Here is a 26,608-nt window from a genome sequence, read left to right as displayed (position 1 = left end):
GCTTTATTATTGAGCCACACCCTCAGCCCTGAGCTGTGTATCTATGCATATTGCCCCTGGTTGAGCTGTGTACCCATGTCCTCATGGGCCCACCATCCTGTGCCACAGGTGGGAGGAATTTCTGTAGCTAAGCTATTAGGAAGAGGAAAGCTTTTGAGAAATCAGTTTGCCTTTGAAGAAAAGAATTTGGTAGTTTTTTCCCCAGTGGCTGATAGGAAGCTGTCAAATCTATAACCCTTCCCCAATGAGGATGTGACTTCACAGTGGGATTGTGGATGCTCTCCTCCCTTCCTTTGGCCCTTTTTGGGTCTAGGAGGGACAGCCACTGACCTCATATGGTAGGTAGGCTTCTGATTTCTAGTGCAGGACACTTGAGGTGGTCTCAGTTCAAGATTTGATCATCGAGGACTTAATGTCAGATCGTTTCCTTGGATCACTAAATTAGCTCATGTCACTTTTATGTATTGTTTTAGTTGTAGGTGGACCCTATACCCTTATTTCTATATAGTGCTGAAAATCGAACCCAGTGCCCCACGTGTGCCAGGCAAGTGCTCTACCACTGAGCCACAACCCCAGTCCATGTCAGCTTTTAGTCCTTGGCTTTTAGAAAGCATTCTGCCTGGGCGAGGTGGCACACACCTTAATCCCAGTGAGTGTCTATGCTGGAAGGCTGAGGCAGGAGTGCAAGTTCAAAAGCAGCCTTAGCAATTAGTAGGCCCTAAGCAACTTAGTGGGACCCTGTCTAAAGGGCAGGGGATATGGCTCAATGGTTAACTGTCCCTGGGTTCAACCCCTGGTACAAAAAGTCTTCTGAGCTTCCTGTCTCACAATCAAGATGCTGTACACAGGTGGGAGGAGTTTCTGTGGCTAAGCCATTAGGAAAAGGAACACTCCATCCACATGACCACGTCCTGTGGGAATTCATTGGTAGAGCACTTTCATGGAGTTTCTTGTCCTCCCACACAGCCTGCCTGGGCAAGTAAGCCCTGTGTCCAGGGGCAGGGACCTGGGGGAGGCCTAGAATCTGAGCAGCCCTGCTTTACACTCTCCACTTAACCACACTATTCTAGTAGATAGTGATTTTGCAGTGGTCACCCCTCAGCCTTCCCTCTGGAGCATGCTTCTGGGGATCATGTGCTGGCAAGGCTGGCTGTGCTTTCTAGAACCTGGAAGCCCTGAAGTGCTAATGGAAGGGCTATAATGTGCCCATGATGGTTGAGTGCAGACCAGCCGGGAAGCAGGGTCCTGATCCACACAAATCCCAGAATTTGCCGAACCAATCAGCAGCCACCCTCCTTTGTCCAAAGATGCATGGTCTCAGATAGGCTGGGACTAGCTACTGGCCCCAGATCAGGGGTTCCAGGCTGGGAATGGTGATGGCCTCTGACTTGGCCTTCTGCATTAGAGGAGGGTGTGAGTCACGTAAATCACAGTGGAGCTGCTCTGGTAGACCTGGCAGCAGCTCTGGTGAGGTTCCTGTGTCCCAAGTGCACCCACAGTCTCACTGTCCAGGACCTGTAGAGGGAATGCATGTCCCAGGAACAATGAAGAGGCAGATGCAGCCCCTCACTGGGGCACTGGGACAACAGTCAGCATGTTTTATTGCAACAGAACGTCAACATGGGGGAGCAGCAACACCAGAGGAGGACCTGGCTCCCCAGACCTGGGCTCTGTTCGGTGTGGCTGGGGCACAGGGTAGATGGCCAAGGGGCTGGGGTGGGCCAGGCACTTATCTAGTCCCACTGCTGACTCTACCCCCACAGCCTGGTTCCCACCCCCTAGCCAATCCCTCAGGCTCAAGGAACACAAGCTCATTCAAATCCACAGGAGCAGGAGAGGTGGGGCTCCCAGTCTCAGGCTGCCCCTCCCTGAGGCTCCAACAAGATTTCCTGATCCCCTAGAAAGTGGGCCCATGGATCCTGATTTCTGGGACTTTTCTGGCAGAGTTGAGTTCACCATCTTCAGGAGAACGGAAAACAGAAAATGAGATGGTAGCTGCAGAGTTGACCTGGAAACCCCAGGAGGGAAGGCAGCACCTGGGCCAGGGTGCCTACAGGCGCAGCCTGCAGCATCTGCCCACTCCCACAGTCTGGCTTCCTCCTGGGGCCTCCCATCACAATACTCTAGCACCAGGCCCAGGGAGAAAGGAAACCTCCACCCCCTCAGCTACCTTAAGACCTCCTGCCCTGCCCAGACCACATGGCCCAAGGGTACCTCGAGACTCCAGGAAGGCCATGGGTGTTGTATCCTTGTCCCTGATAGCCAGCAGGGACCCTACCTTTCTGTTACTTACAACCTCTGACACTGAGTCCAGAAGGCAGGGAGACCCACACATGGCCCTGTTCCCAGTGTGCTGACTATGAACTTAAGTGTAACTTGGAATATTAAAAACGCTCCATATATTTCCTGCAGAGTTGCAGCTGGGTCCTGGCTGCTCCGCAGTTCCTATTGCAGATAAGTAGACTTTCATCCAGATGAACCATCCCACATGGCCCACGCCCCTTCAGGCTCAGTGAAGGCTAGGGCCTTGGGGACACTGATCTGCATGGTGAGGCAGGAGGCCTGGGCACCAGGTGCAGGGGCTGGGCCCCTTGGGGCCTCTCTGAGGCCTCTGGATGCCTTCAGGACAGCCATGTGAGGCTAGGCCCGACCTCCAGCTGCCCTGCTGGACCTCAGCTGAGCCTAGTAGTTCATGAGTTGAGCTGAGTAGACACCATCCTTTCTGTCCAGCTGCAGGGATGAGAGTAAATGGCTCAGTGGACAAGGCCAGAAGCACAAGGCCCAACTTGGGACAGCCACCCACTCCAGGCCTCCTCCAGGCACCTGGTGGTCCTGTCTGGGGGCTACAGTGGGCTTCTGGGCCAGGGGAGGCTTCTTGGAAGCCCCACTTCTGGGGGCAGCGCTGGGTTGGTTGGTCTCCTCCTCACTGGGCGTCCCCATCACTCCAGCCAACACATAGTGCTGTTTCCGCAGCTCCCCAAGTCGCATTCGCTCCACCTCCAGCGTCTTCTCCAGCTCCAAGACTCGCACCTGTGCCCCACAGCACACGTCAGCGCTGCCAGCCAGTCCCAGGAGCCCTCCCCAGGATCAGCCCCGGAAGGCACGAGCTTGGCAGCCACAGGTGCCCACCTGGATCTCCATCTCCTGCTTCTTCAGCTTGATGAGAGACATGCCGGAGAAATCCATGGTGTCTGGCCAGGAGGCAAGAGAAAGTGTCCAGGTGCCCACTCCTGCCAGCTCTAGGAAGCCAGCAGCTCCACTTGACACCCAGGTGCTTACCCCTGTCCTCAATCTGTTCCTGGCCTGACTTGGTGGAGGCCACCACGTTGGCAGCCCTCTCGTTGACAGTGCGGGAGCACTCCTGCAGGCGGCTCAGGTGGGGGCTATGCTTGTTGGCCTTGACCTGGGGGGAAGGCCAGGCAGGCCATGGGCTCTCAGCCCTGGGTACTTGAGGACCCAAGGCCAGGCCCAGCATGGAGCCTAGGGTTGTGGACATGGGTGCTGCTCACCTTGGAGGCGGCCACCAGCTGGGCTGTACTGGCTGCGATCTCGTGGGAGCATACGATGAGCTCCTCGTACTTGCCCTTGTGAAGCACCACCTTGTCGGCAGACTCCCTGAGGGGCAGGGCTGGTCAGGGCCTGGGGGTGGGCCTCACCCCCACACTCCCACCCAAGGCCCTCAGAGCCCTGCTGACCCCCCAAGCCACTCTCCATCGCAGGGACCAGACCCTGCCCACCCCACTGGGATGACATACACCAGCTGTGTGGCTCCCCAGCCCACGGCCTTCGAGGCTGAGATGAGACCTTCAGTCCACCGAGAATTCTTGGCGTAAAATTCCTGCTGTGTGGCTGCCCCCTAGTGGCAATGAGAGGACAGGATGGGCCGGGCCAGTCAAGGTGGACATCATAGGTGGGAATGGGTCCCTAGGGGCCCCACCTCCCCTCCGCACAGCCACAGGGCACATTCTGACACCTCCCTGGGGTGGAGGTTTCAGCTGGGACATCAGGGACCCAAAGGGGGCACATGGTCTCATTGTCTGCACACTTCAGGAGTCTCAAGCATGAAAGGGCGAGGGCTCTGGGGTCATTCCCCTTCCAGGGACCTATCCCTTGCTGGTGCAGCTGTGGGGCCTGGCCAGGGGGACGTCAGCTGGGGCCTGCCCAGCTCACCCTGCCGCTGTCCACGATTTCCTTCTGTAGGCTAGTGGACGTCATCACTAGGAGACGGATGGCCTGCCAAGATCAAAATGCTGCCTGTGATTCTCAGGGAGGGTGACACAGAGCCCTCCTGGGGTCACAGCCGCCCACTCACCTTCATCAGTTCTGTGCAGGAGTTGAGGATCCTGGGGAGAAGTGGGGGTGGGGTGGGAGAAACAGGGGAGGCTGGTTGGTTGCTCTACACCGTGGCCCGGCCCACGTGACACCACGCAAGCTGGGAACCAGGCATTCCTCTCCAGAGCCAGGAGGGTAAAACCTCCTGGAACCAGTGGTGGGCAGGGCGCTGCTGGGGCTGGGCCGGGGGCTCACCTCTCATTCACCTCCAGCTTCACCCCAGAGCTCTCGTGGCGGGCCTGGTTCATCATGTCCTGCACCAACGACAGCTGTGAGCTGGCTGGGCAGAGCAGCATGGGAGGGAGGGGACACCAGAGACCATGGGGGCCACCTCTACCCTCTTCCCTCTGACCTCAGGGACCCCTGAAAAGCAGGGGCGGAATCCAAGACTGCGTGCAGCCAGCGCCCACCCAACCAGGGTCTGCAGCCCACAAAGGCTCCTGCAAGAAGCGGGGGAGTCCCTCAAGCTCAATCCTCACCTCGATCCTCCGCACGGCATCTTCAATGGCTGCTGACGTGGCCGCCATCTCCTTGTCAACCATGGCCCCTAGTTCCTCCTGCCGCACATCCAGGCTCTTGGGCTTCAGCTCCTGGGAGGACAAGAGTCAGGCAGATTCAATTCCATCAAGCACAGGGCCTGGGGAAAATGTCCAGGGATCCTGGGCTGTGAAGGGGCACGGTCCCGCCTGGGACACCCATTTAGCATATCCAGAGGGAACACAGAGCAGCTTGGCCCCGGCACCCCCAGCCCAGGGCTCCGTTGTACATCTCACCTCTCCCAGCTGGAGGATGCCCTGCAGGGGGGTCCGCACCAGGCCAGGCTGTGCCCTTGGCAGAGCCTGCCGATCCTGCAGCTGCCCCAGGAGCTCCAGAGCCCGGGCTCCACACTCCCTGCACGCGTCAACAAGGCCTGTGGTAGGAGAGGGCTGTGAGTACAGCCTTCACCTGAGGACCCCAATGAGGCCCCTACACCCTGGCCCGGAGCCTGGCCAGGACCCGGCTGCACGCCCACCTTCCCCTAACATCTGTGGAAATCCCTGTGGAAGACAAGCTGGTGAAGCAGCCAGACCCTGCCGCCAGGGCCCACTTACGGTCTGCAGGGTCAGTGGGGGCCAGGTGGGAGGTGGCACCACCGTTGATGATGGTGTCCGCAGCCAGATGGGAGAAGCGGGTCAGGGCTGCCACCAGAGAGGAGGCATCTGTGTAGATGACAGGGCTGAGGTCACAGATGGGAAGCAACAAGACACAAACACTGGGGAACCCTACAGCAAGCTCACAATGTGGCCCCAGCGTCCCCGGCTCATGGATGAGGAAAGGAGGGCTGAGAACATGCTCAAGGTCGGGCAGCTAGGGGCAGCAGGGTAGGGACCAAGCATGTCAGGGATCCCAGGCCCCTTCCTCCACCGGGCGAGGACACTTGGTAGCCACACCCCACTGGTGAAGGCTGCCTGCCCGCAGGGCCAGGTCCCCAGGTGGTGGTGGGCAGGGCCATCTGCCTGGCTTCCTGAAGAGGTGGCTGTGGTCCTGAACAGCTCCCCTCCAGGCGGGAGGCAGTGGGGCTGCAGAAACCCAGAGTCCTGTCAGCCTCCGCCCCACCTGGCCCACCTGCTGGAGGCACTCACCTGCCAGCGAGGTCAGGTACTGGGCGTGGCCCTTCTCCAGGGCACTCACAGTGTCCAGGGCTGCCTGGGCCCTGCTCACCAGGTAGTCTGGAAGCACAAAGAGAAAGTGAGGCCCTCCCAACCACGGCTCAGGGTGGGGGACAGGAATGAGGCACGGTCAGTGGGGAGGGGGCCCGAGTGTGCACCTGGGGAGCTGGTGCAGCGCAGGTGCAGGGGGTCGTCCAGCTTGCTCACGGCGTCCTGCAGGATGCCCTGGGCCTCGGCAGCAGCCCCTCGCAGCATGGCAAACTGCTCGTCCAGCAGCCTCTGCCGCAGCCCCTGCTCCTGAGACTCCTGTGGGCAGCGGGCACAGCAGCATAAAGACCCCGCCCCAAGGCCCAGGGACATGGCCCAGCCTCAGGGTCACACTGTGTGCTGCCAGTCAGGGCCTGCAGTGTGGAAGCGCTGCCCTCTGCTGGGGGATGGAGATTGCCAGGGGGAGGCCTCCCTTCCCAAGCGGGAGAACATCCAAGCAGGCAAAGGGTTGGAAGAAGCGTTTCTCAGAGACACACAGGCCAAGATGCCCAGCACTGTCCACCATTAGAGAAAGGCCAATCAAAATGCTGACACCCTGAAAGTGGCTAAGGAAGAGCAGGCAGACAGGAAGTGATGGGCAGGGTGGGAAGACTGGAAGCTAGGGAAGAGCTCTGGGCTTCGTGGAGAGAATGTTCTGGAAAGCTGACTCGGAGCACACCAAGCAGGACCCCCACCTGGGGAGGACCCCGTGGTGCTCACTGCAGGACAGCCATACCTTCTCCGCCAGGCGCCCCTGCAACTCGCCCCGCTCCTGGGAACCGCGCAGCTGCTCCTGGCTCAGCGCAGCCTCCTTCTCACGCACCAGGCTCTGGGCGGCTAAGAGGTCGGCCTCCCGCTGCCGCATGGCCCCGCTCAGAGCGTCCTTCTCTGCACTCAGTGTGTCCAGCCGGGAGCTCAGCTCTGACCCGCTCTGTGAGCACGTGTCCATGAGCAGGTCCACCCAGGCTTATGGCCGACCCCTGCAGCCCCGTCTCCAAAGCCACCTGGTACGCTGGGACTCCAGAGGGTAGGCACTGGTCCTAATGCCACGCACCCTCTGGATCTGGGTCACAGCAGCACCGGGGACCCACTAAGGGCCCCCTGAACCTAGCATCTGGCCCCGTTCACAGGAAAGAGGTGGCTTCCACCCAGCACCCGCCCCCAGCACCTGCTCTGTGCGGCTCAAGGCCTCCTGCGCGTGTGCCAGCTCTCCGGTCTTGGCCTCTAGCTCCCTCTTGAGCTTTTCCAGCTGGTCACTCTGCTCCTCCAACTAGGACAGGACAGCGTGTCACTGGGGCAGCAGGGCTCGGGGGACGCAGGCGGGGCTTTGCATGGGGTGACGTACCTTCATCTCAGACTCCCGTTTCACCTGCTCCATCTGGAAGGCCAGCTGCTCCTTCACCCGTGCCACCTCCTCCTGGCTCTGCTGTGTCACTGTCAGCTGCTTAGCTGTGTCTGCATTCTGCAAGAGCAGGGGACAGATTGGCTCGTGGCCGTGGCTCAGGCCGCCCTGCCATGGGCTGGGGGAGGCGGTGGCCACACACCTTCCTGAGCAGTTCCGCGTGCGTGTTGATGAGCTCGCTGTGCTTCTCCTTCAGCTTGCTGTAGCGCGCCTCCGTGGCACTGGCCTTCCCTGTGAGGGAGAAGAGGCTGTGAGATTGGGTGGGCCAGGGCCCCCCCCGCCCCCCCGCAGTGCCACACGCACTCTCAGCCTCCTCACGCAGGCCCTGGTTCCGCGAGCTCTCCAGCTGCAATGCCCGCAGCTGGGCCAGCTCGTGGCGGAGCTGCTCGTTGTCCACTAGGGCCTTCTGCTTCTGCTTCCGCTGCTCCTCCAGCTCGGCCTCCAGGGAGTTCACCTGGCCCTTCAGCTGCGAGATGTACCGCTGGGCCTGGGGCACACAAGGACAGTGTGGGAACCTGCCGGCCCAGCGGGCGCGCCCCACCCTGGCCCTCACCTCACCTCCAGCTTGATCTTCTCCAGCTCCGCGCGGAGCAGCTCCACCTCTCTCTTCAGGTTCTCGATCTGGAGGTCCCTGGGGACAGAGGTCCTGGGCTCAGTTTAGCCAATGGGCACAGGCCCGTCTCCCAAGCTTTTGTTCCCCACCCGAGGCCTCTGCAGGCAGAAGCATCCTGCAGCTCAGGGAGGCGCTTTCCAACCCCCCACCCCAGCCAGCTACCTGGACCTCACCTGTCGTCCTTCAGGGAGCCATTGGGGGGTCCAAAGGTCTGATCGAAGAGGTCAGCCACCACCTGGCAGGGCACAGCAGTCACCCCAGTGCCTCCAGGAGGGTGTGCGGAGCTAGAGCCCCTTCTCAGGGGTGGGGCATGGGGGCAGCAGGGAGCTCACCGCAGGCTCCCCAGCAGGGGGCCCAGTGCTGATCTCGATGAGATTCTCAGGCTCCTCGTCCTCGGGGGCCTCCTCAGGGATCACCACCACCGGCTTGATGTGCTCAGCCAGGGCTGAGGCCCGCAGGAAGTTGGGGGGTCCCTGCAGGGGCAGCAGATGAGAGCTGCTCACCCAGCCCCAAGGAAGCCCATTCTCCACTGTCCCCAGAGCCCCGTGGGGCTGGCCAACTGCCCAGGGTTCTGGGAGGACTGGAGGCCAGGGGCTCCAGCCAGGGTCTGGGAGGGTGTGGGCACCTCGGGCAGCCGAGGGATCTGGATGAGGCGCTTGAAGTACAGCATGTCCGAGGCTCTGCGGAAGAAGTTCCTGAGGCTGAGGGGGGAAGGGTGAACAGGGACGCGTCACAGAGGAGCCAGGGAGCTGCGTCCCTACCGTGTCTTGCCTGGCCCGGGTTGGTACCTGTGAAACTGCTCATGGAACCGGTCCCTGTGGCCCTGCAGGGTGTCTGCCGGGAGACCTAGGGACAGCACAGATTTAGGAGGTTTCCTCTCCGCACACTGCTTTGTGGCTCTCTCCCCTCCTGTGCTCCTCCACATTTTAGACTGTCAGAGACTACAGAGCACCCGTGACCGGGCCAGCCCCACCCACTGGGAAGGCACTGGGAAGACGGGAGCCTGGGGGGGCTCCGGCTCTGACTTTCTGAGCTAGACAGCAGCGAGCTGGTGGAAGGATTGTGTGGCTGCATTGAGCTGTGCCCAGCTTTGGGGGATCACAAAATTCCCGTGATGACACACCGCAGGGCCCTGGACTATGGAGAGAACAACACATGCATCCTGAGCTGGAGGTTCTCAGTGTGGTCCAGGGACAAGACCTTTCCAGAGGTTCGAGGAGGTCAAAACCCTCTTCTGAACGGCACAGCGATGGGTGCCTTTCTGCTCCTGGTCCCACAGAGAACGTGGCAGATGAACTCAGGAGAAGGCGGGGGACCCCGTACCCTCTGCGCCAGGCAGTCAGTTGTAAAAACATAAAACTAAGCAGGTCACAGTAGCCCAAGCCTGTAATCCCAGGGACTTGGGAGGCTGAGGCAGGAGGATCAGGAATTCCAGGCCAGTCCCAGCAACTTAGTGAGGCCCTATACAAGTCAATGAGTAAAAAATAAAAAGGGCCGGGGACATGGTTAGCGGTCAAGTGTCCTGGGTTTAATTCCTCAGTACCAACCAAAACAAAACCCTACAGAGTCTTTCTCTGCTTTGGAAAACAGTGATTTCTTTTCTTCACTGCACCTATGTTGGTGGGCAGTGAGTTACTATTGCTCTTTCTAAACTGACTTCTCACTCTCTTTCCTGACTCAGTAACCGTGGATGGACACGAGGCCTAAGAATGCTACCCTCAAGGCTGCGGCTGCCCCAGGGGTCGTGCACAGTGACTCACAGGAGTGCAGTTTGAACATGAGCTTGACCGTGTAGTGGTAGAGGTGGCTACAGTCCTGGATGACCTGGATGAGTGGGGCCAGACGGCACTGGCCTGAGGACATCTGGGACACAGCAATGGCCGTGTTGAGCTGCCGGAAAACTGCACAGAAGAAAGGTGAGAGGGGAGAGCATGAGACCTGGCCCAGGACATTCATCAGAGACAGCCCAGGCCGTGGTGGGCCCTCATGATGTCATCCCAGCCACTGTGATGAGGTGGCCACAGCAGTGGGCAGCTGCTGCAGACCATCTGGTCAGCAAGCAGGACTCTAACCCAGATCTCAGGCACCAACGTGCTCCTCACCGCAGATGGGAGCCCCTGTGCCAGTGGCTACCTGCCAAGAGCATGCCCAAGGTCAAGGTCAAGGAGCCCCATGCCCTGGGGCCTCAAACCTGTTCTAAATTTTAGAGAAGGGCATTTAAGGCTGTCCCTCAGATCCCTTCCTACAGCTGTAGGCTCAACACTCAGCTCTACAAGCCCCAAGTGACCCTGAAACCCGACCTCCCTGAGGGCCCTTTGACAATCAGGCCCTGTATCAGAGCTACTGAGGAGGGACAAGCACAAACATGAGGCTGCCTGTCGTGGCTGGCATCTTCTGAGGCAGAGGAGGGACGAAGAGCAGGCGGCAGGCAGAGTAAGAGGGCAACCAAGCGGCCCCACACTGGGCACATGCCGGCCAGAGTCCAGAGGAGCCCTTGGGCCACTGGGGTGGGGCCAGGTGCGGACCTCTGCAGTGACAGCAAAGAGCCCGGGAGGGGAGGGACAAGAAGGGAGAGGTGCAAGGCCACCCCTCAGCAGTCCTTAACTTGCAGCTGCAGGCCACACTGCCCGTGTTTTGGTGTGTAAAGCACACCCTGCTCCAGGTTGTCCCCGTGTGACAAACACGGCCCTGCAATCTGCAGTCACACAAACTGGTTTCTGAAGTTTCCCTGACCACAACAGATTCAGCTGCATCTGAGTCTCCCCACCACGCGCTCAGTGTGCCTCAGCCAGCCATCCACTGAGGACCTTTTGGACAGTTCTGTGTCCACTGCGACCGGGGTGCGGTAGGGACCCTCCATCTGCACGGCTCTGGGAGTCTCTCCAGCAGACACCGGCACCTGGCACCACTCCGATGCCCTGCCTTTGTGCCCCCAAGTACCAGGGTGGAGACCAGTTCTCTCCACTTCCCTTGTGGGGGCTACCGCTGCCCACATGGGCTTCCTTCCGTGTGAGAGCAGCCTGGGTGGAGACGTAGGCGCCGGTGGCCTCCGTGCTAAGGCCTGGACTCAGCACATGTGTGCCAGGACACAGCCTGGGGACCTAGGCCAGCTGCTTGGTTGGGCCACACCCCATCACCTGCCCTCTGCCTCCCAGGTAATGTCCCGGGCAGCCTCCCCCAGGCACGGAGCGCTTGCACCAAGCTGGCCTCTGGCCCGTGGGGACTAACTGCCCGCTGCTCCGCCAGCCTCAGTCCAGACCTGAGGGTGCGGGAGGCCGCCTGGCTCCTTCCCAGCTTCCAGATTTCCCTTAAAAGGCATTCGCTTCTCGCCCCGCCACGGAAAGCACTGAGTCACCACAAGTTGTCTGAAGCTGCCACTCAGAACAATCCCGCAGCCGGGAGGGCGAGCCCCTGAGACTTCCTGTCCACCAGCCACCGGCCCCTGGGCCAGGAGGCTGATGGGAGTCGAGGCTCTTTAGGGCAGAAAATGGGCAACACAACTTAAGTTCTCTCGGGTGGCGGTGGGGACAGGGCTGCTCCCCGATGGCCCAAGCCCCGTGTGGTGATGCCATGGGCACACAGGGCACAAGGACAGCAGAGACTGTGACCTGGACACACCGAAGAGGGGCTGGGCTCTGGGGGCAGTAGAGGCTTCTCACTGTGCTTTGGAGGCACCAGGAGGCCGCATCGCCTGCTCCTGGGAGGGGCACAGACCCCTGGAGGGGCAGATGGGTTTTACAATGGGTCGGGGCGGGGTGTGGCTCTGAGGGGGTGCTTGCCTGGCAGGTGGCACTCAGGGCTGGACCACATGCGCACACAGCACGGTACAGTCTGGTCGTGGGGGTCTTCCCCACTCTCCTCGGCGGTATTGCAGACCCCCTCGTGACCTGTGGGGAAGGCTCACCTGACTCGGAGAGCCTCAGCTCGCAGTCCATGTAGTCGAACATCTCCACGGTCAGCTGGAAGCTGCAGAGAAGGGCAATGAGGTGGCTGGGCAGGCCTCTGGGTCCCCAAGACCTCCCCCCACACCTGCCTGCACACTGGACAAACCGCCCACGTAAGCTGAGCCCGCTCTCCTGGGAGCATGGCCCTCAACCTCAGAAGGCCATGGGCTCATGAACATGTGGCCCCGCGGGCACTGGGGGTGGAACGCCTGGGGACACCAGGGCACTGAGGCAGGAAGGAGAAGGAGGCCAGGCTCCCGGCCATGCAGACTCACATGTTGTTCACATCCGTCCCAGCCGCCTTCTCCAGCACCTCATCGGTCACCTCCAGGCTGGCAGGAAACTGGGGGTGCTGCAGAGAAACCCCACCCGCTGTAGCCATGTGGGGTGGCCCACCGCACATCTCCTCCCTGCTCCGGACAGAGCCAGCTCTGTCCCAGGAATGCTCTAGCTCTCAGGAGGAGGGGAGAGCCCCGGAGGGCACCCAGCCCCAGGTGGCCACGCTGCTGTGACCCAGCAGGCAGAGGGACAGCTGAGGGTTTTGGGGTGGTGGAGGGAGCCCACAGGGGGAGCAGGACACACAGGTGTGGAGCAAGGGCTGGGATCACCCGGCCGTCCTGAAACACCAGAGCAGTCCTGGGAGCTCGTGCTAGCCTCCCTGGTGAGTGCACAGCCCACTCGGGCAGATCCCAGCCTCCTCTCTGACCCAGGCCACCAGAGAGCAGAGGAAGCTACCTTGAGGTGGAAGGAGATCTTGGTCAGCAACAGCTTGGTATACACGTTCACCAGCTGCCCATACCGGTCGTGCAAGTGCCCCTGTAGAGAACAGAGCCCAGGGTGAGGGCCCGCTGCCCTGAGAACATGCCCAGAAAGCCCAGGGACTGGGCAGGCGTGGGGACAGGTAGGAATGCAGATGGGAGGAACCAGAGCGAGGGCAGGCCACTTGTTCACTCAGCACACTGCCTGCCGCCTCCTCTGCCCCAGCGTCCCTGTTCCTGTTGATCTTACTCCTCATCATTCTTGCCAGAAAAACTCTTGTGAGAAGACAGCTCTTTGTCCAGGGCCACAGGCCAATTCTGAGTGGGGACAGTTCACTGAAGAGCTGGTGGCAGATGGGGAGGCACATGCCAACAGGAGTCTGCACACCCTCCCTCCTGCTCAGGCTCCAGGGCCGGGACACCAGTAGAGCCTGTGTCCACTCAGAGCACCGTGGACGTGTTTCCCCTTACTTCAAGAGGCCTTGGACAGGGCGCTGCCCCAGCAGGACCCTTGCCCTGCTCTGGGTCTGCTCCAGGGGCCACAGGCCAGCTGAGGACCCCTAGTGCTCTGAGAGAGAATCTGGCCAGAGGGTCTCCCCCCCACCCTGCAGCCTAACTCCAGAGGACCTGAGAGTGGACACAGCTCCCCAGGATGCTCAGAGCCCTGTGTCTGTAGGTCTTGGGGAACTGTGGGGAGGGGTGCATCTCCAACCCCTTCTTCAGCAGCTGGTCTCTAACTGCCCCCTGGGAGGCCAGCCTGGAACTGCCACATTTTCCAACTTGCAGGGGCAGAAGGGCCTCCCTGATCTAGGGCTGGAGGCCCACTGGTCTCGGGCTGGGAGAGGCACAGCACGACCTCACCCCGACCATCCTTACAGCCCCACCAAGCCTCCCAGTGTCTGCCTCCGCTCTGCCTATGCGCACTCATGCCGGGGAGGTGCGGGCCGCGATGCAGCACCTACCCACAGGTCTCCGATCTCCCGGATGTTGCTGCGGTACCTCTGGCAGTCATGCAGCACCTGCGGTGGGAAGGGCAAGGAGGACCCAGAGGCTTAGGGGCCTGAGGACGCGCTCCCACCAGGGCAGAGGGACGAGGCGGAGGGCGCAGGCAGGGCCCGAGGGCCTGGAGCTGAGGTCAGACTCTGGGGGCCGCAACTCACATTGGGGTGCCCGTCTCGGAGGACCTTGTGGAGGACATGGCAGAACTTCCAGCTGAGGATGGAGCTACTGGGGAGCGGTAGACCGATGGCGTAGGACCAGAAGGTGAAGGCCCCTTTCTCATGGTGAGTGCCCAGAATGATGCCTGCGCGGTCAAGGCCAAGTGCAAGGCAAGGCAGGCTGAGTGAGGTGCACCACGCTCAGTAAGTGCAGCTGCCCCCACCCTGCTCCCACACCCCTGCCCCGAGCCACAAGGACCAGGGTTTTCAGCAGAGGACAAGACAGAGGGCAAGGTCATGAACGTGTGTCCAGACTTGAACTGCCCCAACTCCCACCACCAGGGTGTGCCCGTCCACCATCCCCCAGGCGGGGGCAAGGGAGGATACGCCGGGCATGCTTCTCCTTCACCGGGGCCTCCTGGCTGTTGATGGCCTTGCTGATGCTGATAGCCTGTGAGAGACACAGGAGGCAGAGTTCAGAAGCCCCACGAGAGGGCCACACAGTGAGAGGTGGAGGCGCGGTGACGAGGGAGGGGACTTCTCCCGGAGCAGCCCAGGCACAGCCTTCTCTGACTTGAAGTGCTCAGCTGAAACTACAGCCCACGACAGGCCCCCGAGTGGCCAGATCTGGGGGGTGGGACAGAAGCTGGGCTCATGGCTGAGGAGGCACCTCTGTGGTCCCAGGGAGGAGTGCTGGGGGACGGCCAGAGCAGAGTGACAGGAGGAAGGGCTCCGGCACCGCAGACACAGGGCCTGTTGCCTGAGGGCCGGCTCTGTAGGAACTGGGTCCTGGCTAGTTCCTACCACCCAGGGGGACGGCCACTGTGGCCCTGGGGGAGGAGGAAGGCAGGAGGAGGCCCGCTCAGCACCCTTCCATGTCGCCTGAAACCCAGGCAGGAGCCACCTCTCACTCCACACAGTCCAGTGCCGCATGTCTCAGAGGCCAGCTCCAGCTCCACCAGCTTAGTGCCTTCTGTGAGGCACCTGAGACAGTTCTTCCCTTGCCAGAGGCTCAGGTGCACCTGCCATGTGCTGTTGCCAAAACTACTTCTCTCGGTGGCAGGTCTGATGGCCTCTGCCCACCGGGCCATCGGCGTGTCTGGAGTGAAGGCTGCCCAGGCCATGGACAGCTGGGCTGAGCCAGGGGGCTGCACCGGGAAACTGGCTGGGCACCGGCCCTGAGCTCTTCCCCTCTGCCACCTAAGTGGTCCCTACCTTGCCCTATACAGTCGTGACTTCATCTGCTCAGGCTCTACTGTGGGCACCTTGGCACCCACTCCGCTGGGGCACGTGTCCTCTCTGTACATGGGGGAGGCCTGGTAGAGCCAAGCAGCCCTTTCTGGTGGATGCGCAGACCTGGGGGCAGCCAGGGCCCGGGCAGGCAGTCTGAGCGGCCCCTGCACCCTGCCACTCAGCGAGGCGTGCTGACCCCCTTTCGCACACAGGGCCCATTGTGGTGGCTCATTGGGATGCGGGGACCTGGGGCTGCAGCCAACTCTGCCTCCTTGCTGTACCAGGGCCCTGAGGACACAGGCTCTGGCTCCCTCATTTGCAAACCCTGGCCAGTCAGACACGAGGCTGCCGGGCCACCTGTTAGAGTGTTTGCCCAGCCTGGGCCTCCTGGGGCTTCCGCTCCTTCGTGGACAAGCAGTGACCAAGGACCATGGTGAAAGCTGCTGTGAGCCTTGGCAACTCCATGCCCAGGGGTCCTCGCCCCCGCTGAGGGGACACTGTCCACAGCAGTGGCCATGAGGAGGGCAAGGTCTGGCAGCAGCCACTCTCTGCGAGTGCACGTGCCAGCAAGGCCACATGCCTCCGGGCAGCACCCTGGGAGGTTGTTGGAAGGAGATTTTCTTGAGGAAGAAAATGAGGCAGAGGGGGTGCCTCTGCCTGTCCTACTAACGGGGGAAAGGCCAGGGTTCAAAGCCGGCTCCGCCAACTCCACGTGTCCCCAGCAACAGCCACACAGCCCCAGGTACTGCCTGCTCTGGTGCGGGACTCACGGGGCAGGTGGGGCTGCGCCTCCCCGGGCAGCTGGCGAGCAGCTGTGGCTCAGAAGCCAGCAGAGTCCTGGCTCCCAGTGTGTAATCCCAGCCCCAGCTGCCCTGTCACCTGAGCTGGTCTAGTGACGACTGCCACCTGGCCTAGAAGATTCCCAGCAAGAAGCTGCTCTCACAGCCCTCAGCACAGACACAGGACCCCCTGGGGGGTGGGGGAGGCAGGCCCTCACTATGGGCCGGAGCCCTGGGAGCCCAGCGCCCTCCAACAGGCCGTGCTCCTGATTTACCATCCGCCTCCCCTGGGCTGTGGCACCAGGCTGGAGCCTCCTGCACTGGGCACAAAACAGAGGCTAGGGAGGCTCCAGGAAGTGCAGCCCCAGGACAGCATGGGCGCTTGGCACAGTCTGTGGTGGCCCCAGTGATGCCTGCTCCCCACCCTGCCCGCAGGGGACAGGCCCGTGTCAGTCGCCCAGGCGCCGGCTGGCTCCGGGGAACACAGCCCCCTTGTGTGCAGGGCGGGCAGATGTGTGGGGCCTAGGGCTGCACAGGAGGCCCAGGGCTTACACAGCAGGAGGCTGTGGGCACCCCTGGGCTTCCTGCTCCTCCCAGGAGGGGGCCAGGCAGGCCCCTGCTGACCCTGTCCCCACCTCACCAGCCTCTAATACTGGACCTTCTCAAAGGGGGCTTCAGAGTTGGCAGTGCCCTGGGCACCTCCCTTTGTGACACAGCTCTGCTCCAGGGTCAAAGTCTCCCGGAGGCCTGACTTTAGTGACACTTGGTCCTGGGTCCCAAAGTTCCAGCCTGCCATCCCGAGGCTGCCTGGAGGGGTTAATGAGACTGTGGGTGGAGGGGCCAGAGGGTGAAGGGGAGCTGGAGGGCCACCCCGGCCGCCTGGGGGTTCTCTCTGGCTGGGAAAACACTTCCCTCGGCCCCGGCATGGCCCTCGAGCCAAGTGGAAGTGAAACCTGGTGGCCAGCGGGGTCCATTGCCACGAAGGGAAACACCTCCTGAGCAGAGTGGCATGATACACACTCGAGGTCGCACTCTAGGGGGACCCAGAGCTGGAGGAGGGTCATGGGGCAATGGAGAGCGTCTGGGGAGGTATCTTGCTCGGGAGAAGAGGTGACAGCTTCATGGCACACAGGCCACTGCTGCTGTCCGGCCCTGGAAAACCCAGTGGTCCACAATCGTTCCCCGGAGACCCCGAGAGCCCCAGGAGCTTCCCGCTCTCAGGAGGGCTGCAGGTGGCCCACAGGGGACCAGGGCTGGGTAAGGCCCTGCAGGCCCTGGAGAGGCCGTGGAGCTGCCCCATCCCCGAGCTCCTCTCGTGAAGCACGTGTCCCACAGGCCAGCAAACTGGTCTCAATAGCCTCAGATCATCTTTCTGGAGCTCAGCCACGTTCAGGCTCGGCCGAGCACTTTGCTGCAAGGGTCTCAGTCCTCCCAGGAACCCTAGAAGTAGGTGGATGGGGAAATGGAGGCTTCGGAGGCCGATCACTGCTCAAGATCATAGCCAGCCATACGGGGGCTGCTCCGCGCTCTTCACACGGTGACAGGGCCGAGCAACCGCCCATGCTCCCTCAGCAGAGGTGGGGGACTCATGCTGTGTCCCTGGGCCCTGCGGACTAACCTGGGCACCTTCTAGGTGGCTGCTGGGCTACGTGGCTGTGGTTGTCTCCAGGAGACTGACCCAGGTCAATACAGACGTCCTCTTGGTCTCTGACAGGACCCCAGCTTCCCATGGTCCACCAACACCAGAGGACCAGCCTGACTGCAAATCAGGCCCAGACTGGACTGGGGCTTTGTTCACACCACAGGTAACAGAGGCTCAGGCTGAGCAGGCAGGTGCAGCCAGGAGGCTCCCACACCCCCATTCCTAAGGCTCCACTCGAAGCCCAGCTTTTACCCGCCCTCTACCCTTCGCAGGTGGTTCTGTCCCGCAGCCAGGTGGGGCCGCATCAGGGAGCCCCAGCCCTCAGGATACTCCTGCCTGCTTCCAGGAGAACCCGTCCTTGTTGGTCTCAGAAAAACCCACTGAGGAGCACAGAGGACCAAGGTCAAGGCTGAGGCCAGACGGAGCCCAGAGCTAAGAGGTCCAGAGCTAAGATGTCCAGAGCTGTCAATGCTGGACCCTGACACAACCCCAGGGACATGCCACAGGGTGCCCTCTCAGGAGACAGGAGACCCAGGCAAGGCAAGGAGACACTTCCTGAGAGGTGCCCAGCTCCAGGCAGGAACAGCGGCAGGTATCAATGCCATCAGTGAGGCCAGGTCGGGGAGGGGGCTTCCCCAGTGCCGTCCATCAAGTGTGGGGCCTTTCACAGACCACAGTGGCACCTACATCTGGGCCACAGGGTCAGGAAGTCGGGGGAGCCATGTGGTTGGGGCAGACAGGGGGCCACGGTTCCACAGCTGGGCTCTGGAAACCTGTGGGTGGGGGTCAGGGCTAAGTGGACTCTTGGGTCCACAGAGCTCAGCACAGGGAGAAGTGAGGACTCAGGAAGTGCCGCTGCTGTCCTCCTCAGAAGCCCACAGAACAGGATGAGTGGCTCTTCTCACCCAGCCCCGCCCTTGCCAGGAGCAGCACCCTGAGGTCTCAGGGCCCTGGCCTGCATGCTCCCCAGACTGTGAAGCAGGAAAAGAAAACTCTCAGGTCTCCTACAAAGTGGATGTGCACAAAGCTCGGTCTGGGGAGCAGTTCAGCGGACTGCAATCCCAGAGAATCAGGAGGCTGGGGTAGGAGGATAGCAAGTTTGAGGCCAGCCTCAGCAACCTAGCAAGACCCTGTCTCAAAAAAAAAATGTTTTTGTTTTAAGAAGTACTGGGATGCAGCCCAGTGGTAGAGCACCCAAGTTCAATCCCTGGTACTGCAAAAATAAATAAGAAATAATACAACACCTTGCCCAGTGCCTGCCATCTGTCCCTCGAATGGCGAGCCAGTGCCCACTCCATCCTCCTCCCACCATGGGCTCTGAGCATCAGCAATCCCTGGGGTCCTTCCCTCAAGCACCCCTAGAGCGACCACTCCATGCTCCTAAGTTCTTCCAGAGCATCTGTCACCTAAAGAAACCTGTTAATTACACTCTGTCCCCATCTCCAACCTCCTGAATAGAGAATGGTGGCCCTCTGCACCCAGGTTCAACCAACTGCCAATGAAGGCACTGTGGGGGAGAGACTGTGCCTGTGGAGACTTTTTCCTTGTCACTGTCTCCTGATCAATGCAGGACGACGACTCTTTACATTGCACTGCATCAGGGATTATAAACCCAGGATCTGAAGGACTCAGGAGGAGATGAGCTTATGCCCAACACTCCCCCGTTTCACACGAGCAACTCGCACCTTCCAGGGTCCCGGAACCGAGGGACGGCTGCACATCTTCCTCCAAACTGCATCTCCAGGGCCTCACCCTAACGCCTGGCAGTCGAGGGACCTTCTCTGGACAAACATGAGTAGGATACTTGAAGGCACAGAAGCTCTTTGAGGCACAAGCACGGGAAACCCAAGGCGGTGGCTCTTTCTCCAGCTAATAATTTATCCACTAGAGTCAAATAGTAAAGTAACTTATTATAAAACAATTTCTATTTTTAAAATCAGTCCTGCAATGAATCAGACTTAAGCCTCCTTGTGCCGCTATCACGAGGCCTCACAGCGGCACTTGGCAGGGACAGAAACGTCCTTCAGAGGGCCGGGCGCTGGCAGCGCGGCGGGCTCTTTCACTCTGCGCTCTCAGAGAGTGGCTTCAAGGACAGAAAGCTCTCATTCAGGCACCGTGGCCACCTCAAAGACCATTGATGACAGCAAACACAGGGTGTCTGTGGCCGAGGCTGCGAGGATGAACCACAGGCACAGCCAGGAGAGGCCGTCACCTCGGCAGACAGGAAGTCTGCAGTGTGAGAGTCCTGTCCTGGCTCTGTCTGTCCGCGTCCCTGTCCTGCCTGTCCTGGCCTCCCCCTCACTCCTGTCATCAGGAAGCTGCACTGGGCAGAGGATGGAGAGCCCTGGACACTGTCAACAAATTCACAGCCCATCCCACAGCCACCTCCTCTCTGGGCTCTGTAGGGTGACACGGAGGAGCAGGAAGATTCGCTCTGAGTCACGCCTCTGTTGTGCTGGCTCCGGGAATGGACAGGGAGCCCGCTGGGCGGGTTTGTTCCTGGGGCACCAGTGACATCACCACAGACCTGTCTGTCCCACAAGCCAGAGGACTGAGTCACTCCTGGGCAGACACACCTACTGAAGCTTGGTGCTGGTGTGTATTTTAGCCAGAGGAAAAACAGTCCCACCGGAACCCATCTCTCTCCGCCAGCTCACAAGTCCCCAGCGTGGCCCCACAGGGTCCAGCCTTCGACAAGAGGACAGCATCAAAGATGGGACCCGTGGGCCCAGAGTCCCCATGCAGTGGCACTTGCTGAGCATGGCCCTGGGCCAGGCATTCTGTCCTCTCCCGGGTGCAGTGGACAACGTGGATCTGAACAGCTGATGGCCCTGGATAGACACCCAGCCTCATGTCTGTCTGCTTCTCCCTGATCTACTGGCCGGCTGCGTTGTAACAGGGACCCAGTGTGCATCACACACCAAGGGTGGCAGCTTCATAAACAAGGTGATATTGGAGTCAGCCCTGAAATAAATAGGGGTTCACAGGTGGGGGGAGGGGCGAGGCCAAGTGGCACAGTGGAGCTGGCACGGTGGCGCCAGGATGGCCGAGCGTCTCAGGTTAGCCAGCTGGGTTTCCCTGTCCCTCGGCCAAGCAGGCCTAGACTCAACCTGGGGGTTGCCACATAGCACCGTGGGACCCAGTGGCTGGGATCAGGCGGCTGGCAGGGCTTCCTTCACCAGGGCCCAGTGCGCTGGCTGAACTCGGGCCTCAAGGCCAGGCGGGGCGGGGGTTCAGCTGCACTCTTGCCCCTGTTCTGAAAGGGGCGGTCCTGCAGGACTTCCTGGCTGCCCTGGCCCCAGCCTGCCTGCCTCTCCTGGACAGCATGGGAGGGGCACCGCAGCTCCGCCTCCCAGGGCCAGCTGTGCCCCACCTGGGAGGGCCACCATCCGCTGACTCTCCAGCCCAGCTCTGCTGTCCTCCCCAACACGCTGGCTCAGCTCGGGCACAGGCAGGACCCAGCAGGGGCACTCTCTATCCCTCTCAGCCCGTCTGGCTTTCTGCACACAGGAAACAGCTGGCACCTCACTTGCCACAGCCAGGCAGGGGCCAGGCACGTCTGCAGTTCTCACAGCCCCTCACAGGGGGTCCTATGAGGCACCCCATTTTGCAGATGAGGACACTGAGGCCCAGGGCAGTGAAGTACAGGGCCAGGCCTGCCCCCGGCTCTTAACTGCAGGCATGTGCCTTAGCTCATGTCCCTCCGATGGCAGGGAGCGGGGCACAAGAATGATCTTAACCCTCTCGCAGGACACCCAAAGCTGCAGAACAGGCTAAGAGATGCACGGTCCGTGGGCCTCACTGGTGTGTCCTGGGGTCAGCGGGTAAAGAATGGTCAGCTCTGTCCCACTCTGACCAGCACGTGGCTCAGGTGACGCCCCAGCAGGGCCAGGTGGCCTCTAGCAGCCGGGAAGTCTGGCTGCACTGCAAGGGTCTGTGTGGGCGGGGGGTGGCCTCCCAGGCTGGGGTGAGCTTTCTGCTTTCAGAGAAGGGCCTGGCTTGCCTCAGCACATCCGCCATTGCCTGGGGATGGTGGGGAGGGGACGGCCTGTGGACATTCTGAAAAGCTCCCAGGTGCTTTTGGACTTGCAGTGTCCAGGAGTGGCCACTGGCCGTGTCACTGCTGAGCACCCCCCAGGTGGAGTCCAGAGGAGCATGAGCTGCAGGTGTCAAGTATACATGGGACTTGAACAACCTGGTGGGAGAAGCCGGCGCCAAGCACTTCCCCGATGTTCACCAGGATCCCACGGGCGTCACCCAGCACACTAGGTTAAACCCACCTCACCTGTCTGCTTTTCCTAGAGGCCACCAGGCCACCGAAACTCACACCTGTGGCTCCTCTGCTGCTTCTACTGGGATGTGTCAGGCAGCCAGGGCCAGCTGTCCTCAGTTGTCAATAAATGTTAATCTTTATAAGATCTGGGTCCTGCAGGGCTGCCCTGGAGGATGACCTATCACCCACTTCCCAGTGCCACTTCTACTGGCCCCCTCGTCCTCGCGCCTGGGCAGCTTTCTCTGTGGTCAGTGCTGCCCTGGCCTCATGAGCAGTGGCCAAGTAGCCCTGCAGGGGCTGTGATGTAAAGGGTTTCTCTCATCCTGAGAGGACACCTCTGGCTCTTCCTCCACTTCCTGTGGGGTAAACTGCCCTCCAGAGAGGCCAACAGCCCACAGGTAAAGGAGGAAACAGGACTCCACAATCAGCACGTCCCAGGCCTATCTGCCGGGTCCTTGGGCGTGCCATGCTTCAGAGACGGCTTTCTCAATAGTGGAGGCCCGCAAGCTATCTCAGGTATTCCGGAGGAAGAAGTGTATTCCGGAGGAAGAAGTAGGGAAGAGTGAACAATGGCTAGCTTTCTCCTGAGACCCTACTGTGTGCTAGGCGCTGCACCACGTTTTACATGTAGCATGGATCAGTTCCCTATGGTTGCTGTTAAAAAACTGCTAAACATCTTGTGGCTTAAAACAACACGAATTTGTCATCTTACAGTTCTGGAGGTCAGAAGTTTGGAAAGGGTCTCACAGGACTGCAAGCAACGTGTCAGAAGGGCTGCTTTCCTCTCTGGAAGTCCTGGGGGGCGGAGGCACCATTTCCTTGCCTTTTCCAGCTTTTAGTTGGTACCCATATTCCTTGGCTGCTGGCTCCTTCCTCCACCTGCAAAGCCACCCCTGGCTGGAAGAGTCTCCCGTTCTGACCTCTTCTCCATCCTCCCCTGTCTACAGTAAGAGATCCTTGTGATCCATTGGGCCCACCTGATCCATTGGGTAACCCAGGACAATCTCCTGATCCCACGGTCAGCTGTGAGGCAACTGAGTTTCAACTGCAACCTGAATTCCCTGTACAAGTCAGGTGCCATATTCACTAGTTTGGGGAATTAAAGATGTGGACATCTTTGAGGAGCCATCACTCGGCCTGCCACACAGTGTCTCTCATACCTTTCTGTGAGGTAAAAGGAATCATCCCTATTTTCGAGGAAACAAATTCAGGACTTAAGCAACTTGCCCAGGGACACAGGCTAGAAATCAGGGCTACCTGCCTACAGGCGTGTTTCACGAAGCCACACCATCGTGTTAGTGGTGCAGAATACAGGTGCTGAATTCCACAGTACGTGTGTGTGTGTGTGTGTGTGTGTTTTATTTGGGGGGGGGCACAGGGATACTGGGAATTGAATCCAGGGGCACTGGATCACAAGGTAATTTGATTTTTGAATTTTAAAGAACTTATTTATTTATTTATTGGCAGTACTAGGAATTGAACTCAGGGGCACTTTGTCCTGAGCTATACTCCTCAGTCCCTTTCATGTTTTTTATTTTGAGACAGGGCCTCGATAAGGTGCTGAAGCAGACCTGGAACTTCCTCTATGATCCCAGTGAGTCTATGACCCCTCACTGGGATCACAGGTGAGAGCCACAGTGCCCGGGTCTATTCTGCAGTATTCTGTATTCAGAATATAACAATGAGAAGCAGGCAATAAAAGTTTGTCCTTTCATTTTAATAAAAAGGAGCACTTATCACCGAAGGCACTGGGACACGGGGAACATAATGGCCTACATGGTGCCATAGCCACAAGCACTGGCTGCCAGAAGGAATTCCAACTGCCTCCCCTTAACACTCCTGAGAGCTAGACACACAGATCTGTGTGAGACGGGGCAGGGGGGTGTGTCCTGTCCAGAAAACAAACATGGAAGCATTGCTCTTCCTCCTGTCCCAGGCCTGAGAGCTGAGAGATTAGGCTGGTCGCTGGTGAGGACTTAAATTCTAAGCCAGCCCAGAGCGCCCCTGCAGCTCATGGAGCTGAGGCCCTTGTCAAGACAGGCAGCATGTTCCAAAGGGAAGCTGGTCCCAGGATTGGATGTGCTATTTTCTGTCCCAAAGAGGACACAGAAGCAGCAGCCTCAGCTTTCCACGCCTTTTCCACCAAGGGGCCTGGCTGGCAGCTCACTAGATATTTCTGGGAACGATCTAATTAAATATTAACTACTTACAAAGCCTCATTCTTACATCCCTCCATAAGTCACCTCGAAAACAGGCAAACCCATAGGTTAGATTTCAACTCCATCCATGCCTAAAAAGGATGAGTTCTGTGAGATTCACCCATTACAAAGTTCTCATTAAAAGTAACTCTTTCAGTCCCTCAAAGACTCAAAGAGCAAAAACAAAACAAAACAACCTGCCTTCTGTTTTCAGACCAGCCACCAAAATATGTGGTTCTGTGTCAGACTCTGTCTTTGACATTCAGGAAAGTTGCCCTTGTCATGTAAGAGTAAGATCAATGAACTTGGCCCTTTAAACCTCATCTCCTCCACCTCCTCAAAAGACAGGAAATCTAAAAAAAAATCAGTGAATCAAAGAAGTTCCGCACACCACCAGATTCTCAGTGGTGTGTTTCTTCCTATGTTCTGCAAATTCAAATTCAGTGTTTCTTCTTATGTTCTGCAAGCTCCTGACACAATTAATCATGTATTAATGACTTTAAATTAAATGCCACATTTGTTTTTATGACGAGCTTTCCAGGCTGGACCAGATGAAGATGACAAGAACAAATTAATCATTTGCAATCAAGTGCCTGCACTTGGCATGTGTGGACCCTCCACGTCATGAGGTTTACTATCACTTTCATTGTCAATCACAAGCACAAAGGTTAGCAGGTCTCCCAGTGTTTTCCCTTATTTCAAAAAGAAAGCTGTTGTAGACAGTATGTGCCGACTTATTCTGCAAGCAACCGCAGAAGTCACTTTGCTCTGACAAGAGGGAAGGAACTTGCTCAGGGCAGCCACAAATGCAAATGTCAACCAACCTGCTTCAGACCAAAGTATAGTAGTACTTTTGGCTTCCTTTATTTCTTAAGTAAAAATTTTCAGCCATTTCAGTCTTGGTTGACTTATTTTGGCAAATGAGCAAGTATGCCCCAGGCATAAGAACACCTCACAGTTTGTAAAATAGAAGAGGAAGACAACACCAGACCAACACAACGCCTCCACCATGGCACCAACAATGTACAAATACACACCCGCGCCATTATTTAATTTCCCAACACCTTCCCAGGATAGGCCCTCCCGGGAAGGGAAGCGCGCGTGGGAGCGCAGGATGCGAGCCTGGGAAGTTTCCGTCTGTCGGGCGCCGGGGTGGACCCAGGGGGTGGCAGTCTGTTTGTGCGGGGCCCCGAGCGGGCAAACAAGTCCGGCGACATACGTGAAACTTCACCCGGCAATAATAAGCTGCTGTGCAGCCCTGGACACGGCCCCGGAGAAAAGGAAGCAGAGTTTCCTCCAAGGAAACGCTCGGCTTCCCAGGTGGGGCATCTGTTTGCAGGCGGAGGGAGGAGGCAGGGCCAGGGGCGCACCTGGGCCCCGGTCCCCCTCCGCTCCCCGCTCCGTGCCACCTTCATCCAGGACCTCTCCGCCCCTCGCTCCCGCTCCTTGATCCAGGCCACCTCCGACCCTCGCCCCTGACCACCTTGATCCAGGACCTCTCCGCCCCAGCCCCCAGGCCCGGGCTACCTTGATCCAGGCCACCTCCAACCCTCGCTCCCGACCACCTCGTTCCAGGGCCCCCTCCGCCCTTCGCTCCAGGCCCCCTCGCTCCAGGCCCCCTCCGCCCCACCCCCTAGCTCCGGGCCACCTGGATCCAGGACCACCTCCGACCCCGCTCTCCCCTCTTCCCGGACTATCAGCTGCCTCCCCGCCGCGGTGCCCACGAGCGCGCCGCGGCTTCCGGTTCACCTGCGCCGGCGCTCCGGCCGTGGAGCTCGGCGCGCCGCGCGGACACAGGCCGCCCGCCCGCCCGCCCGCCCGCCGCCCGTGCTCGCCTGGGTCTTGTCGAACTGCTCGCGCTCGGCCTCCAGGCTGTGGCCGGGCCTGCGGCTCAGCACCCGCGCCGGCACGTTCTTGATGCTGTTCATGCTGCTGCCGCCCGCCCCTGCCCGGCTCCGCGCGACTGAGGCGTCCGGCGCGGCCCGAGCCTAGGCACCGCGAGGCCGCAGCACCGCGCTGGGAGGAGCCGCCGCGGCCCCGCCTCCCCGCCCGAGGCCCCGCGTACCCGCCCCGCCCCTGAACCGCCCCTGGGACTCCTGGCACGCCCGCCTCGGCACCCATGCATCCCCGGGATTCCCTGCACGCCCGCCCCTGCACCCCCGGATTCCCTGCACGCCCGCCCCCGACCCCTGCATCCCGGGATTCCCTGCACGCCCGCCCCTGCATCCCCGGCCTCCCGGCACGCCCGCCCCCGACCCCTGCATCCCGGGATTCCCTGCACAACCGCCCCTGCGCCCCCGGATTCCTGGCACGCCAGTCCCTGCACCCCTGCACCCCGGGACTCCCGGTGCGCCCACCCCTGTACCCCGCCACCCTCATTACAGGAAAGTCCGCCCTTGCACCCCGGGACTCCTCACACGCCTGCCCCTTCACCCCCCTACTCCAGGAACGCTGGCCTCTGCATCCCAGGCCAGCCGGACTCCTGGGTCCTGGACCTTCAGAACCCCAAGGACACCGGGCATGCCCTGCTCCCTAACTCAGCCGGACCAAACATCGCCTAGCCCTGCCAGACTTCCAGCCTTGTCCCCAGTCCAATTCTCC

General features: G+C 60.0%; 1 protein-coding gene across 2 annotated transcripts; it reads right to left on the bottom strand.

Moving 5' to 3' along the window:
- Positions 1-1,584: 1,584 nt before the first annotated feature.
- Positions 1,585-26,039, bottom strand: Hip1r (huntingtin interacting protein 1 related). 2 transcript variants are annotated; one of them, XM_078039282.1, is made up of 32 exons: positions 25,843-26,039; positions 14,270-14,333; positions 13,886-14,028; positions 13,688-13,744; positions 12,703-12,783; positions 12,243-12,319; positions 11,928-11,989; positions 9,784-9,924; positions 8,812-8,869; positions 8,649-8,724; positions 8,356-8,496; positions 8,197-8,258; positions 7,969-8,041; positions 7,714-7,897; positions 7,553-7,641; positions 7,354-7,470; positions 7,177-7,278; positions 6,745-6,939; positions 6,140-6,287; positions 5,955-6,041; positions 5,424-5,531; positions 5,106-5,242; positions 4,812-4,922; positions 4,528-4,586; positions 4,313-4,343; positions 4,171-4,233; positions 3,756-3,856; positions 3,510-3,615; positions 3,280-3,403; positions 3,130-3,191; positions 2,824-3,030; positions 1,585-2,730 (listed from the first exon to the last, which is right to left on the bottom strand). In XM_078039282.1, exons 1-32 carry the CDS (start codon positions 25,933-25,935, stop codon positions 2,683-2,685), a joined length of 3,207 nt encoding a protein of 1,068 aa, XP_077895408.1. In that variant the 5' UTR covers positions 25,936-26,039; the 3' UTR covers positions 1,585-2,682. The 2 variants fall into 2 exon arrangements, with proteins under 2 accessions (XP_077895408.1, XP_040145482.2); XM_040289548.2 differs by lacking the exon at positions 25,843-26,039 and adding an exon at positions 19,222-19,272.
- Positions 26,040-26,608: the final 569 nt, after the last annotated feature.

This window comes from Ictidomys tridecemlineatus, chromosome 2 (genome assembly GCF_052094955.1).
Source record: "Ictidomys tridecemlineatus isolate mIctTri1 chromosome 2, mIctTri1.hap1, whole genome shotgun sequence".
Classification (NCBI taxonomy): domain Eukaryota; kingdom Metazoa; phylum Chordata; class Mammalia; order Rodentia; family Sciuridae; genus Ictidomys; species Ictidomys tridecemlineatus.
This window is presented reverse-complemented; position numbering and strand designations above follow the sequence as displayed.

Coding starts and splice junctions, on each gene's coding strand:
- Hip1r (XM_078039282.1), bottom strand. CDS start 25,935: ATGAACAGCATCAAGAACGTGCCGGCGCGGGTGCTGAGCCGCAGGCCC. Junction 8,725..8,811: donor TTCCATGAGCAGTTTCACAG/GTACCAACCCGG, acceptor TTCCCCCCTCAG/CCTCAGGAACTTCTTCCGCA. Junction 5,532..5,954: donor GTACCTGACCTCGCTGGCAG/GTGAGTGCCTCC, acceptor TCATCTACACAG/ATGCCTCCTCTCTGGTGGCA.